The 14,241-nt window shown below is 40.2% G+C and overlaps 1 protein-coding gene across 5 annotated transcripts in view; it reads left to right on the top strand.

The window, feature by feature from the left end:
• The window catches only part of LOC139277490 (beta-1,4-galactosyltransferase 5-like), a 94,318-nt gene extending 85,543 nt beyond the window's left edge, over positions 1-8,775 (top strand). For 4 of the 5 annotated variants that reach the window (XM_070896002.1, XM_070896000.1, XM_070896001.1 and 1 more), the window contains 3 exons: positions 264-386; positions 3,480-3,581; positions 5,724-8,775. In XM_070896002.1, the coding sequence (XP_070752103.1) occupies positions 264-386; positions 3,480-3,581; positions 5,724-5,871 (373 nt within the window). In that variant the 3' untranslated portion in view covers positions 5,872-8,775. Of the gene's footprint in view, positions 1-263; positions 3,245-3,479; positions 3,582-5,723 lie in introns of those variants that run through there. The other variant, XR_011596093.1, reaches the window with a different exon arrangement.
• Positions 8,776-14,241: the final 5,466 nt, after the last annotated feature.

The raw sequence follows: 14,241 nt of genomic DNA, 5'->3' as shown, positions 1-14,241 counted from the left end.
CTACTATATCGAAGAAGGCCAGAAACAGTTTGTGGTGAATATCATTTTTTCTTCCACCTCTTTCATGACCCCCCCCCCCCCTCCCCCTCCCCCTGCTCTCAATTCACACTCACCATGTAGGTCATAAACCCCTCTCCAGCCATCCTGTTGCTTGATGCTTTACTGCAACAACTTCTTTTCAACCTCCAGCCAACCAAGGGAATAGTAAAAGACTTGAAAGTAACTTTTAATTGGTTATAGTTCTGTCTTTTTTTTTCCTACAGGCTTCCTTACAATGAATTTTTTGGCGGAGTGAGTGGATTGACAGTGGAACAGTTTCGGAAAATCAATGGATTCCCAAATGCATTTTGGGGCTGGGGAGGTGAAGATGATGATCTCTGGAACAGGTTGGTTAGGTTTGATGAAATAATTAGTTAAATCTAGATTCGTCTATGTCATGAATTCAATCCATACAAAGCACTTCTGATTAAAAATAGTTGCACTGGTCACGAAGGTTAAAGCCTATTCCACATCGCCGGCCTAAGGCCGAGTGGAAAATTGCCAAAAAGAAAAATGGCCCATGTTCCAGCAATCAGTAAGGCTGAGACGTCCAACATCACTGGAACAAGGCCCATTTTTTGGGGGCGATGGCCGCCTAGTGGAAAGTCTAGACACTTGGGCTGGAAAATCCTGGAGGCCTGCACTGCTGCTGGAAATGTAGTGGGGCTGGATTTCCAGCAGGCAGTTTGCCCTGGTGTTGCTAGTCCCAAATCCTTGGGTGCAGGGTCATTTGGTGGGGGCAACAACAGAGGATGGTGCTTATACTGTTTGTTTATGGTGCACCCTGGGTGGCTGGCCCACAGCGGGCTAAGAACTTCAGTGTGGCACCTTCCCTCTCTGGGGTGGGAAGCCAGTGAACTGTTCTGGCCAAAAATAAGGCAAAAAGGTGAAAGAAGAATTGATGCTGGAGTAGTTGCTTTTCCTAATGGCAGTCAATCACATCAGCAAACTGCCACTCCTGCCAAGAAGATAACCTGGCAATGCAAGTATTCCTGTACCACGGGAACATACTTCAAGTTGGGGTGGATGAGAGCAAGCTGGCAGAGTTAATGGTGAGTAATGTAACCCTTCACACCCCCTCCCCTCCCCCCACACCCCATTGAGTTCACCACCTCTTTTAGCATTAGCACAGTGAAGGGAGCAGGCAAAAGAAGCGTCTGCCCTGTTTGCATCAGAAAGTCTCCGCCTAGCAAAAAGAGACGAATGTAGTACCAAGTCCCACTCCAAATTCTTCCTCCAAACCCCCACTTGCACCTTGAAGTATCTGCCCAGACCTGTGAATTTTTGGTGCCCATAGTCTGTATTAAAAGGTTTAATTGTTTGCGCAGTTGCTGGATTTTCATTAGTTTTGATGCCTGTTACTGCTACTATGTGCAGATGTTGAGGTACAGGTGCAGCATTGAGAATCTGGGACCGAGGCCGTTCTGGATTCTGGACTTTCAATTGTCTTTCTGACATCATGAATCCGGAAACACCTGAGCCCAGGTTCGGGTATTCCCGGATTTTGGAACATCAGGAAGGGGGGGTTTCCCTGCCGAGATGATATTCGGGCGAGCCCCGCTGCCGTGCAGGTGGTGTTTGGGTGGGGCTCCACCAATTGAGCTGTTTGGGCCGGCTGGCCCTGTCGCGGAGGAGGTGCTTGGGCAGGCCGGCGGTAACGGCAGCCGAGGCGGGGCCCCGAGGTCGGCAGGTCTGGATTCCGGAACATTTTACAGATTCCGGTAGAGCCTACCCCGGATCGGCCTGGAGTCCGGAACATTCCCATCACTCTATCTTGGAGGAAACCTAATTGGATGGATTATAAAAACGAATTGAGAGGTGTGGGCAACAATCGGTTCAGGAATCTTGCAGAGGAAAGGAATGTACTCCCATATGCCAAGGCTCAAACACAAACTGATTTTAGTTTCACAACTTGATAGCACCCAAGAGGCTGTGAGGATTTAAAACTATCCTGGGCCCAGGAAGGTGAGCAACCTGTACAAAACCCAGGGCAACTGTGAAATCTTCTCCCCATTACTATAAGGTAGCTTCAGCGACTCCTCCACTTCTTTCCAGTTTGGAAGATAACACCTGTTAATCCTCCAACTTCGCTGCAGGAAAAGGTGCTGCACACATTAATGCACCTTCTATTTGGGTAAAATAATTTAGTTATTTGAAGCTATTCAGTGATTAAAGAAAAATAAAGTTAGAAATCTGAAATAAAAAAAAAACAGATTTCTGAAAAGAGAGGAGATAGTAATATTTTACAGAACTCAGGAACAATATTTGAGTTCTGATGGATAGTCTTCTCCAGAACATTAGCATGTCTTTTCCGATGCTGACAATCTTGATGTATATCTAGACAATTTCTAAGTTCATATTTCTAGCAATTGCAGATTGTGATTAGGAGAGCTTGACAAAATTCAGCTGCGTTTCATTGGAAGTTATGGAATATGATGCTTTTATGCTGCAGTTGCCAGGGAGAGGTGTTACAAAGCAGGTTTGGTCTCCCACAGTGTTAATTTTGATTAAGCTGTTGTGCAATGGTGCTGTGCAAAGGCTAGGTGATTTTCCCCACATACAACCATACGTATGGAGAATAAATACTGCATTGACATTTGAATTTTTCACTGAACTGAAGAGTGGGTGCATATGTGATGTAGCCGCTATATCCTGGTTATGCCATTTTGACTGACTCGAGTCAGGATAATAAGAATGAACTTGAAACTTTCAGGAATGCTGTGTACTGGATCATATCAAATTGTCATCTCTCTAATGTAACTGGCCAAGTTTGAGTAATGTAGATACTAATATTAGAGCCATTAAACCACTAGATTACCTTGAACCTAGACATCGGGTTAATTTTAGTTCTTCAGTTGGTTTTAAATTGTACAATTGCCATTCACTTCTCTTGGACAGATTTGCAAAAACATTATTGTTATCTAGTAATTGTGAATGATTATGTAACGTTCCATATTTTTAAAAAAGGAATGCAGATTCTTTACTGTGCCTTTGTTTATGTTTGGGTTACTTTAAGGTTCTCCACTCAAACATAGCATAAGATATTAATAGCAGTATCGTTTCCGGGCCTGAGGAGGAAATCGCACTAGTCTAGCCTTTTTTAGGACAAGTTTCTCGAGTTATTCTTTCTTCTCCCCTTCTCTCACAAATTGATGGTATATGGAGGATAATTTAATTTGAAGAATGAACAGCACTACTGCCAAAGGTGAGTAACCTTCTAAACCTTTGAGCTGTCCTTGCTGACCTTTTTGTCAAATTCAGCTGGCAAATAAATGTGTTGCTCTTGAAATTCTAAGCAACAAAACCCTTGTTATGAAGATGAATAAACTTTCCAATATTTGTCTTAACCTCTGGATTTGCTTCTAATCCAGTGCAATGATTTATACATAGTATTCGAACAAAGAATGTGTGTTGAAGAATATATTTGGCTTTTTCTTTAGGGTTCAGTTTGCTGGCCTTACTGTAACAAGACCAGAGGGTGATTTAGGAAAATACAAATCTGTTCCTCATCACCATCGAGGGGAAGTGCAGTTCTTGGGAAGGTGAGTAAAACCCTTGCAATGCTATACTTGAAAATGTTAAGTGTTGGATTCTAAAGAGATGGTCCACGGTCACGCAATTAAGTTGATCATACAACTACTTGGTGTCAATTGTGACCAGCCCAGATTTTTTTTTCAGAAGTTATTGGAATTTGTAGCATGATGCATATCTTTTGTAAGAATGGTGTTCCTCACTTGTCTATGTATACAAATAAGATAGTCATAATGTCGCAGTGGTAAATTATCTTGGAAAAGCTTTCCTTTTGAACTAATTCCATCCCTGCAGGGATTAAGTGCAACCATATAATCCTCTGAGCCATTTCTTTCAACGTTTGACTGAAGGAGGTGACATTAAAACTCCAAATCGGCAATAACTCAAAAGCAGCTCCAAGCCAGACTAAATTGTCAAGAGTAGGCTGAGAAGATTTGCATTGAGACAGAATTTTATTAAATGAAGAGTAACATACCTGCAGTTGGTTAGTCTAATTTTATTCCTCATTGTTTCAAAATCTACACAAACATTTATGCCAATAAAGTGCAGAAACTGGAATTGGGATTCTGAGCGCAGACCTCCATCTTCAGGCCAGGAGCACAACAGTTCTAAATGTGTGTTAATCTTGACCATCAAATTAAGTTGGTAGTGCAGAGTGAAGTACACAAACTAATCCAGGTAGTTATCGTGCCATTGTGGATAAAGTTTCAGTATTGAGATTTTCTTAGATGTGTGAAATGTGATTCCAGCAGTAGTGGTGAGATGCTTCATTAAATTTGTTTTACAGAGAAAATAAAACTTTAGGTAAACTGTCACCAAGCAATATATTGCTGGATAGGTTTCAGAATGTTTATCTTTGTCTTGATAAACCGGCTGATAGCTGTCATATAAAGCGAGCGTTCAATGAACTTGAACTATTGGTGCTCTATGTACTCCCTCCAATTATGTCAACTCACTCCATACCCCATAAGTAAAGTAATTACAGTACATGGAGTGATTACACATTTACTAAACAACATTATTATCTGGCTTTTTGTAAATAATGTACTCTTTACAGTGCATTGATCATTAAGGCAACCAGATGTGACATGAATGGTTAGGATTTGGAATACACTGCATGATGGGATGGTGGATATGGAGTAGCTGTCAAAGGGGAATTGGATAAATACTTCAGAGAAAAAATTGCAGGAATATGGGGAAAGAGTGGTGAGTGGGACAAACTGGATTGCTCTTCGAAAGAGCCAGCGCAGACTTGATGGACCACATGGCCTCCTTCTGTGTTGTACTATGATTCTATAAACACCAAAAATCCTAGCTTGCATTTAAGCTACAAAAACAGAACATAAGTGAGCAACAATGTGTTCAATGTATTTTCTAGTTTAGGCTCCTCAGTTTCTTCACTTGATTATTTGACTGATTTAACACCTGACAGATTGCTGTTTAACAATTGTCCTCACTACAGTCGGCTTCCTTTGGAAAAGAACTCTGAATTTTCTGTAGGGGAAAGAGTAGCGGAGAATGCTGTAATTCAAACATTAAACTCCTGAGAATAGTACTGACCCATTGATCTCTTGACTTAGTTTCTGGCCTATCATTGGGCAAATGAAGGACAAATTACATTAAAAGAATTAGGAAGATTGGACCAAAAGTAGATTGTAGTTTTTTGAGTCACTTTAATGTATTCATTTAATGGCAAAGGATTGAAATGCAGCTGATTTTACAAAATTGTCAGGTGCAAAGTGAACTCTCAAACAAAAATGTATTGAGAATTTGAGCTTATTTAATATCCTTTTAACTCCACCCCCTTAAAACATGCTATCCATCTATTCAACAAACATAGCTGTACTGGTCTTCAGCATGCTGTGCAAATAGATATTTAGGACAAAATCTTGTAGAAATTTGAGTCCAGTTGCATTCCAATAATCAGAATCCTAACTCCATTGGTACAAGCTGTCTTGTATGCTATTTTTAACTAATTCTTCATTCTGAAAAATGGAACATATTCTATTTTGAATAATGTTCATTATTGTACGCAATTCGAATAGCATTTGTGAAATCCGATTGTTCCCTAATTGTTGCTTTAACTGGTATTATAGCATCTTCAGTGAACTGAATGTTTTGCTGTTATATTAAAATTGTCTCTCTTGTTGCAGATATGCATTATTGAGACATTCTAAAGAGAGGCAACGGCTTGATGGCCTGCAAAACTTGAAGTACTTTCCAAATATCACAATTGAAGTCTTGTATAAAAACATAACTGTAAACTTGACACCGGAGCTGGCTCCAGTGAGTGACTATTAAGCTATAAAAGGCATAGCAGTTTAGTGAGGGTTAGGGTCCTTTGCCAAGAGAAAATTGATGGACTTGTAAAACTTTTACCAGTAAAAATCTGCAGCGACACAACACAGGACTGCGTGGTCTTGAGGAATTGGCCAGCAGTTTGATTTTACTCTGATAACAGGCTGGGTCATGGTCGATGACTATGCAGCAAAGCTGGTGGAGCTGCAACATCAGGCTTGAAATTCATTGTATAATGGACTCCATCAGTGTAACCTCTTCTTCCTACTATTCCAATTGGATAATAGTACACCATTGATCAAGAAGGAAAAATGAAACTGATGAATCCAAGCAACGGCATCACAGTAATGAATCAAACTGAATTCCAAGGCTGCAGAACTAGTTGGAAGCTATTATATCATAATATTTTGGCATAGGATGCCAAGAGGAATGAAGTGGGCGGTTTCCTTTCCAATCACTTGTGATCAAATATTAAATTAGCTGAAAATCATACCATTACCAATTTTTTTTATTCACTAGCAATTGTTAATGCACTTCTAGTGGATGAAGTTTTTGTAAATAAGCTGTGAATTGCCAGATATTTTTTTATTTATAGTCTACTGAACCACAAGGTTTACATGTTGAGATCAACAAATATAAGTCCGACACTGTTGTATATGTAAGGCACAGAACACGCTGAATATAATCTCCTTCATTTTAAATGTAAGGATTTGATTAGTATGTGTTCCTGTACATATGATTTAATGGGATGTTTTGTTTTAGCCATCTTTACTGCTACACACTCGTGCTGCTGAAATTCTTGGCTTGTTCCTGGAAAGTTTAGCATTTTTACAAATGTCTTGGTTAAAACGTTAAACCCTGGTTGCTTCAATTTATTCAGTGTAGCTGGTTATATTTGAATTGCCAACATCTTGTTAAAAGCAAACAAATATGTGCCAATGATACTGTGGCATTTTATTCTGAGACGCAAGACTAGAAGTGTGGAAAATTATTTTATTTTCCATTTTTATGAGCTGTGTTTGCGACAACATCCAGCACTCGTGAAGCTGCTGAACTTGTTACTTTTTCCATAATGTTCTGTATTTAGGGGTCAAAATATCGTCCCTGGTCCATGGCATTTAGCTGATCACATCAGCTTAGCTGCCTGAATAAATTGGTGTGTTCCATCACCCTTACCCCTTATGTTAATTTATCGACGAAGTGCTAAAGCCCATTGTTTAAAATTGATAGCTGTTTTTTGTTCAAGTAGTTTGTAGTATTAGATATTGTAACAGTATGCTGCACCAGAGTATGGTGGGGTATGGAGCTGCACCCAATATTCTCCAGAGTTTTTGCCAAGGATAAATAAGGTGTTTCTCCATGTTGGTAGAAAATGACAAGCCTACCTATGCTGCTTTAAAGCAACCGCTGGAGGGCCATTGTTATACACGCCAGGAGAAGGGATGGGAAAAAGAGAGTTTATTTAAAAAAAAAACATTTTTTTTAATTAGTGGGATATATAATCAACGATCCCATCCATCAATGAATGGTAGTGTCTTGCCACAAGGCCCCAGTGAGGAACAACCCAAGTAAATAGATATGGAAGCTTTTATTGCAAGGTCATGATCAGTCAGTATGAGAGGACATCTAGGGCTGAATTTTCTCCTGTCCATATTTTTTTAGCCAAAAAGTTGGTGTGAACACAAAATGGAATTTCTATTTTGGATCCGGCTGACTTTCCTTGCTAAAATTAACGGCAAAGAATATCACTCTCCTAGACTTATCTGTCCTTGAAAGGCTGCTAGCCGCCTTTAGTTTTTTTGGTTTGCATTTAAAGCTGATGTTTCACAAAGGAGTATTACATATATTATCCTGAAGATTGAGTATGATGCAGTTAGAGCGTATAGCAATAAAGAGAATGTTGATTGTTTAATTTTCAGCTGCTGATAGTGGTTTAAAATGGTGACTTGTGTTGCTATTTCTGAATCCATATATTGCTTTAATGCCGAAAATAAACGTGTAATTGTATTCCGTTTTGATTATAGCTACATGTAACCATATTTTTGTGCTTGTTTTTTCCTCCTCCTCCTCTTCCCTCTGTTCCTCTCCCTCTCACTCCCCAAAATGGCTTTGATGAAGCACTTAAATATGTACTGTTCATGTTTTGGCAATTTCTAAACAATGAGTTTGTGTATTTGTATAAAGGAGGTAATTTTCATGCATGTCCCAACATACTATAGAAAATATTTTAGAAAAACATAACAGGTTAAGGGTTGGAAAGCTGCTGTAAGGCAGCACACACTCCAAATTCCTGTTGCTGATAGTAGTTTCCAGTTTAAATTATTTTTAGTATCAATTTAAAATAATTCGGACCACTAAGTTTTTCTCGTATATGTTTTCAAACATTTTAATATATCTACACGGTAAGATCTTCTGTCCATGCAAACCATGTTCCATGTTGTGGGGATGAAGGATAATTCTCTTTAGTTATCTATTTTGATCACTTTTTTGTTGGTGCACAAGACCCACAATATATTTGTGTATGATTCAAATTGCACTGCACAAAAGTTGGTAAAGATAATGGAAACCAGGCATCTATCAAACTTTCAACAGAACACTGATGCAGGCAGATGTGCAACAAAAAAACCCTACAATATAAGCCCCTTTTCTCAAATGTTGGCATGCATTGTTTGTAGAATATGGTTCCTATTTAAATTTTTCTTCTATGGTCTAGTTTTTTTGCATGTTTCCATGTAGAGTTGGACAGATCAGCAAAGTTCTAGACCTGTGCACTGAGAAGCATTGAAAAGTATTAGAGTTCTCACCTCGAAGCCTTCTGTCCCATCTTTCCACACCTTTGATCATTTGTTTATACATTTTTGTATTAATTTATGGATGATTTTTTTCAATAAAAAGTGAAAGACACAATGAGTTGATGTGTAGGATACAAATGATTCTAAAAGATAGGATTTTAATTCCTTGAGATAATTCAAAGTAATCAATTTAAAATGTTCTCATGAAGTCAAACAAACTAAGAATAATGGTCTGTACAGAATGTTACAAAAAGGGTGCACTGCCAAGCCACATTGCTTTGTATGACATGAGTAAATGTGATTGTATTCTCTGACCTACACTGTCTCCTCCAGCATCAATCACTGGACTGTGAAGAATCCAAGTTCAGCAATTAGTTCATTGTTGTCTGATGCCAGTTCTTCATGTGACCAGAATGTTTGTCTCAATCTGATGCCCCAGTCAGTCTGTTGCCTCCATTGCCACAGCTATCTTCTGTAGAGGAAGAATTGGGGTGATACTGCAAGGCTTTATTGGATAAATGACCATTCAGGACCATGCTGATTACAGCCTTGTCACTTTAAGAAAATAGCCTTGCTGCCTTGCAAGTTCACACGCATCTCACTGGCTAATGATATTTATCTTGTTTTGTGGAGTTAAGGGACTTTTTGATTAACGTACGCCAGCCCCTTACTATTGCACGAGAAATGATGCTAATCTGAAATAACTTTACAGCGGACAATACACCTAATAATAGGGGAAAACATTGCGGGGCTATGGGATAAGAGCAGGGTAGTGGGACTAATTGGATAGTTCTTTCAAAGAGCTGGCTTCAACATAAAGGGTTGAATGGCCTTTTTCTGTGCTCTCTGATTCTAATGGTTCCCCGAAGGCGGCTTCCCTCTCTCCCTTTCCACAATTGCACGAAGGAACAGCCTAATTTGGTTATCTGGTTTTACAAAAAATATATATAATTGACCTAATAAAGTAAGTCACTAGCTGTTGTTTCATACACCTTCATATTCCACTCCAGACCAGGTAAGAGCAGCAAATTTCCTTCCTCAAGAATATTAATAAACTGGATGGGTTTTTATAACAACCCGGTCGTTACATGGTCACTATTACTGATACTAGCTTTCTATTCCATATTTATTAAACTGAATTTAAATTCTCCAGCTGCTGTCTGATTTGAACTCTTGTCTCCAGACCTTTTAGATTACTAGCCCAGTAACAAAACCACTATGCTGCACAGTATCCACAGTAATCTGCTTTTGTCTAAAGTGATACTGAGGCAATAGAAAAGTTAGAGAAGTTTGCCATAGATGGGGAACAGAGCTAAGGTTATTTGACAGTTCAGGCTATTCATTTTAGCAAATGAAGGATGAAGTCAACCCATTCTGTTTTTGTTTTAGTGTGACCGGACTAGTGGTAGTTTGAGTAAAGCGGGTAAAGACCACGGTGTATTCACACCATTTGGGGATGAGACCATTCTTAAAAATTGGGTCAGGCAATAGTGTGGGCTTTATCTAGAGAGACATTTTTCCAATATAGTTGCACTGCAGTCAGAGTATAATGATGGTGAGAATGTACCTTTTTCATGTGGTCTCCCCATTGATGTCATTTTGATATCTGGAAGCAAAATTATTCTGTTTTGTGTTGGTATACCACCAGTATTAAATAGATAGGATAACCACCACAGGATTGAATTTTTAAAGAACATCTTTTAAAACTTGTGAACTTGCAAAATAAAATCCTATTCAATGTAGTAAGCATTGAGCCTATTTTTCTTTAACAAATCTCTCGAGCTTTTTTTGTACAGGAGGATGTAAATTTGATACGAAAACAGCGGTAAGGTTTTGGATGATATGAGATATTCCTATTCTAGATAGAATGTGCATGTTCTCATTCCATTGTTTCATGTGTTAATTGTCACTCAATGGGAAGATTGGCTTCAATCTGTTCTTGATCCAGTCTCATTAGGTAGTGTAGTTGTACATCTTCTAGTTCAGATCATCGAGAATGATGTAAGCATACAGAAAGTGCTTATAATCTATTTGATATCACAGAATTAATACAAGTGACAGTGGCTTTTTGGCCTTTTGCTCATCTGTTAAGAGATTGTTTCCTTCCTAATTTGGTCATCCATCTGAATCTTAAATTAATTAGTCTTCCTGGAAGACCATTCGAAGTGTTGTTCAGTTTTCGCATAAAGAAGTTAAACCCATCTCCCCTCCCTCCACCCTCCCCTCCAACAAGAAGTGCAAGGAGCTCATAGAGGTCTTTGTCACAAAGATTAAGACAATCCATTCAATTGCCTCTTTTTTTTTTTTCTTCTTGCCCACCAAGCCAAGATTCCTCCTGATAGAGAATTCAACAGGCTACAAGAGTCTGTGAGAAAACACAGACCCCTGCCTACGTCAGAGATAGCACGATGCCTTGAGCATCGATCAACTTGACATTTCAGGACTTTAGGCTGGGAGCCAATTATGGGCCAACAACACATCGGTTGAATCAGTTGAGCCAATAAGGTCAAAGGGGGCGAGCCAGGTATAAGAACAGCCATTTTTTGCCATGTGTTTCAGAAGGACAAAGGGTTGGCAGTTTGTTGCAGCTGCCAGAATAAAGTTATTTTAAATCTACAACCGGAATTCGCATCTCATTGAGAATTAAGAGATCTAACAATTTTGGTGTCACGGACAGGATCGCTGAGGGAAGAAACTGAATTTTGGACATTGGACCTACATACTGAGATAAGGACTCCTCCTTTTTATAAAAGTCCTCAGTCAAAAGTCTAAATTCACCTCCCCTTCTACGCGATTCCGAAAGCCTCCGGTCTGCGAACCCTCTGGTTGGTAATCGGCTCAAGGTCCCATAGACATCTAAACTTCGGCTGTGTTAGTTAATTCATCATCGACCCACTGATTGGCTGGCAAGCCTACGACTTGAGACCCCAGTAAAGAAATTAGTACTATGGCAGCAGAAGATAAGAGCAAAGAATTGCCTCCAACTGTTAAAGGCGGGCGGGTACCACCTGAGGTTTGGATAGACGAAGTCCTCGAACAGTTGAAAGAATACATAGAGCAACAATTCGACTTATCTAAAACCTGTATTAAGATCGAACAAAAGTACAGTACCTCCAAAGGGCAATGGTCCTTGGATGAGATCAAAACGGTCTGGGGGAAAATAAAGAACGAACTAGATGGTCCCTAGCCGTTATGGGACAGATCCGAAAGCGGAATGAGATTATGACACTATCCCAACATGATAGGGACCTGACCAGTACAAAGGACCAATTGCAAGTGGTTTGTGAACAACTGAGACAGAAAAAACTTGAACTTGAAAAGTTGGAAGTGGAAGTTAAAGATCTTAAAGGTGAAATTAAAGAATGGAAAAAAATCATCAGGTCAAGAGACAGTAATAGGGAAATGTATCGGTCAATTCCCAGGGTACCTATGTTTGGATAAATTAAATGCGCAAACCCGAAGACACGACCAAGGAATAGATACAGATTCTGAATCCTCCGACGATAGAGTGTCGGAGGATGAAGAATTAGGGGTGCGTTTTGCCCCGTTTTTAAAAAAAAAAAAGTCGTAGTCAAATCACAAGAGACTGCGGATGAGGGCGGAACTTAAAAAAAACGAAAAGGCTGTGTGAAAAATACTTAGTTCATGATCCGGCAGACCCAGAGAAAATGGATAAATGGTCCAAGGAGTTACCCAATCCAAAGAAAGGGGGAGTGAAAATGTGGGACCAATTGGACCGCTTAAAAAATATATATGAACTTCATCCCTGGGATGGAGTGCAAATTTTGACCAAATGGTGCTTTAAACACGAAGAAAATTGTACGACCAGGTAAAAGGAGCTTTGGGGCAGGGTGAGCAAGAATTAGACACAGGGTGGGATGCGATTAGACACTGGCTGCAAGCCTTCAGTCCAGCTAAGACAGACTGGGAAGAAATTGCAGCCTGCCAACAGAAAGGAACAGAGGAGGTCCTGGAGTATGACGAGCGGTTTAGATGCACGTGGCTAGAACATTCGGGTATGAATCATACGGATGAGGAAATTGATGGACAAGAGTTTGGATCCCTGAAAGCAGCTTTCGTGACAGGTCTAAAACCAGAACTGTCCAAAATGCTTAAGTTAGTGTTACCGGACTGGGAAGGTAGAGGAACTACCTTTGCAGCGTTTGTAGATCGATGTAACCAATTAGACAGGGACATGGGAGCTAAAGTCCGAGCTGTGCAGGCTATGGGATGGAAATCCCAGGATTCCGATAAACAGTTATTAGGAAAATTACGCGGAAAATGTCATTATTGTGGGAAAGGTGGTCACTGGGCCAAGACGTGCAGGGCAAAACAGAAAGGTCACGGCCGGGGAAGAGGATGCAGCCAGGGATACAATTCAGCCAACAAGCCAGGCTTGCCACAAGATAACGACCTCATAGAAGCATTTAAGCGACTAACAATACAACAGAAAGAGTTACTTGGGATAGCAAAAAACGATTAGAGCCTACCCTGCTCCCCCTCCTCGCACTAATACAACAGAGGGGAGATGGGCTATATGTAACTGTGAGGGTGGGCGATAAGAATGTGGACTGTCTTTTAGAGACGGGCGGAATTAACATGCCTATCCCTACAATATGGAAACTCTTTGCCGTTGGATGGTAGGGCATGTACAGCCTATGGAGTTGGAGGCCATAAAATGGAAATTAAAAGGACAACACCAGTACTTTATAGAGCTGGGTCCACATGAACTAACCACGCTGGTCTGAATAGGCCCAGTAGATCAACCCCTTTTGGGAATGGACATCCTAATCCAAGTCGATTCATCATTGCATTTCGAGGATGGTCAGGTGACATGGTCAATTAGAACTTTGAAGAAAGAAGAATTGAAGGAACACCTGATATGGGCTAAAGATAAGAACGATTGTGGCCTACTCCAGATGGAGCCTGCGTCATTTACCGAGACCAATCCCCCATGCACTAAACAGTATCCCATCAGTCCAAATGCCATCACGGGAATCTTAATCAGCAATTGGAGAAACAAGGGGTGATTATTAAAACGCATAGCTCCTCCAATAGCCCTGTGTGGCCGGTACAGAAATCTAATGAAACTTGCTGTTTGACCGTCAATTTATAGGCAAGCTAACCAGTATATTGATCAAAAAGCTCCTTTGGTCGCAGATCCCGCCACCATTTTTAATGCCCTCAAACCGGAACATAAATATTTCTCGGTTATAGATATGGCCAACGGATTTTGGTCAGTGCCTCTGGCACCGGAGGTTCAACAGTGGTTTGCTTTCACGGTCCAAGGACAACAGTCTACTTGGACCCAGTTACCGCAGGGTTTCCACAACAGCCCTATGGTATTCCACGTGGCTTTACAAAGCCATTTGCGAGAATTACCTCTCCTGTCATCCACAGTCATCCAATATGTAGACGATATCCTGCTAGCTTCAAATACGGAAGAACAGTATAACAAGATTTACGAGCTTTGCTGGACCACCTTTGGCTGAAAGGACATAAAGTCAGCATCGACAAAGCACAAATATCCCAAGAAGAGGTTGGAAACCTGGGACAAAAGATTTCACAAGGAAAGAGAGAA

The sequence above is a fragment of the Pristiophorus japonicus genome, chromosome 12 (genome assembly GCF_044704955.1).
Source record: "Pristiophorus japonicus isolate sPriJap1 chromosome 12, sPriJap1.hap1, whole genome shotgun sequence".
Classification (NCBI taxonomy): Eukaryota; Metazoa; Chordata; class Chondrichthyes; family Pristiophoridae; genus Pristiophorus; species Pristiophorus japonicus.
This window is presented reverse-complemented; position numbering and strand designations above follow the sequence as displayed.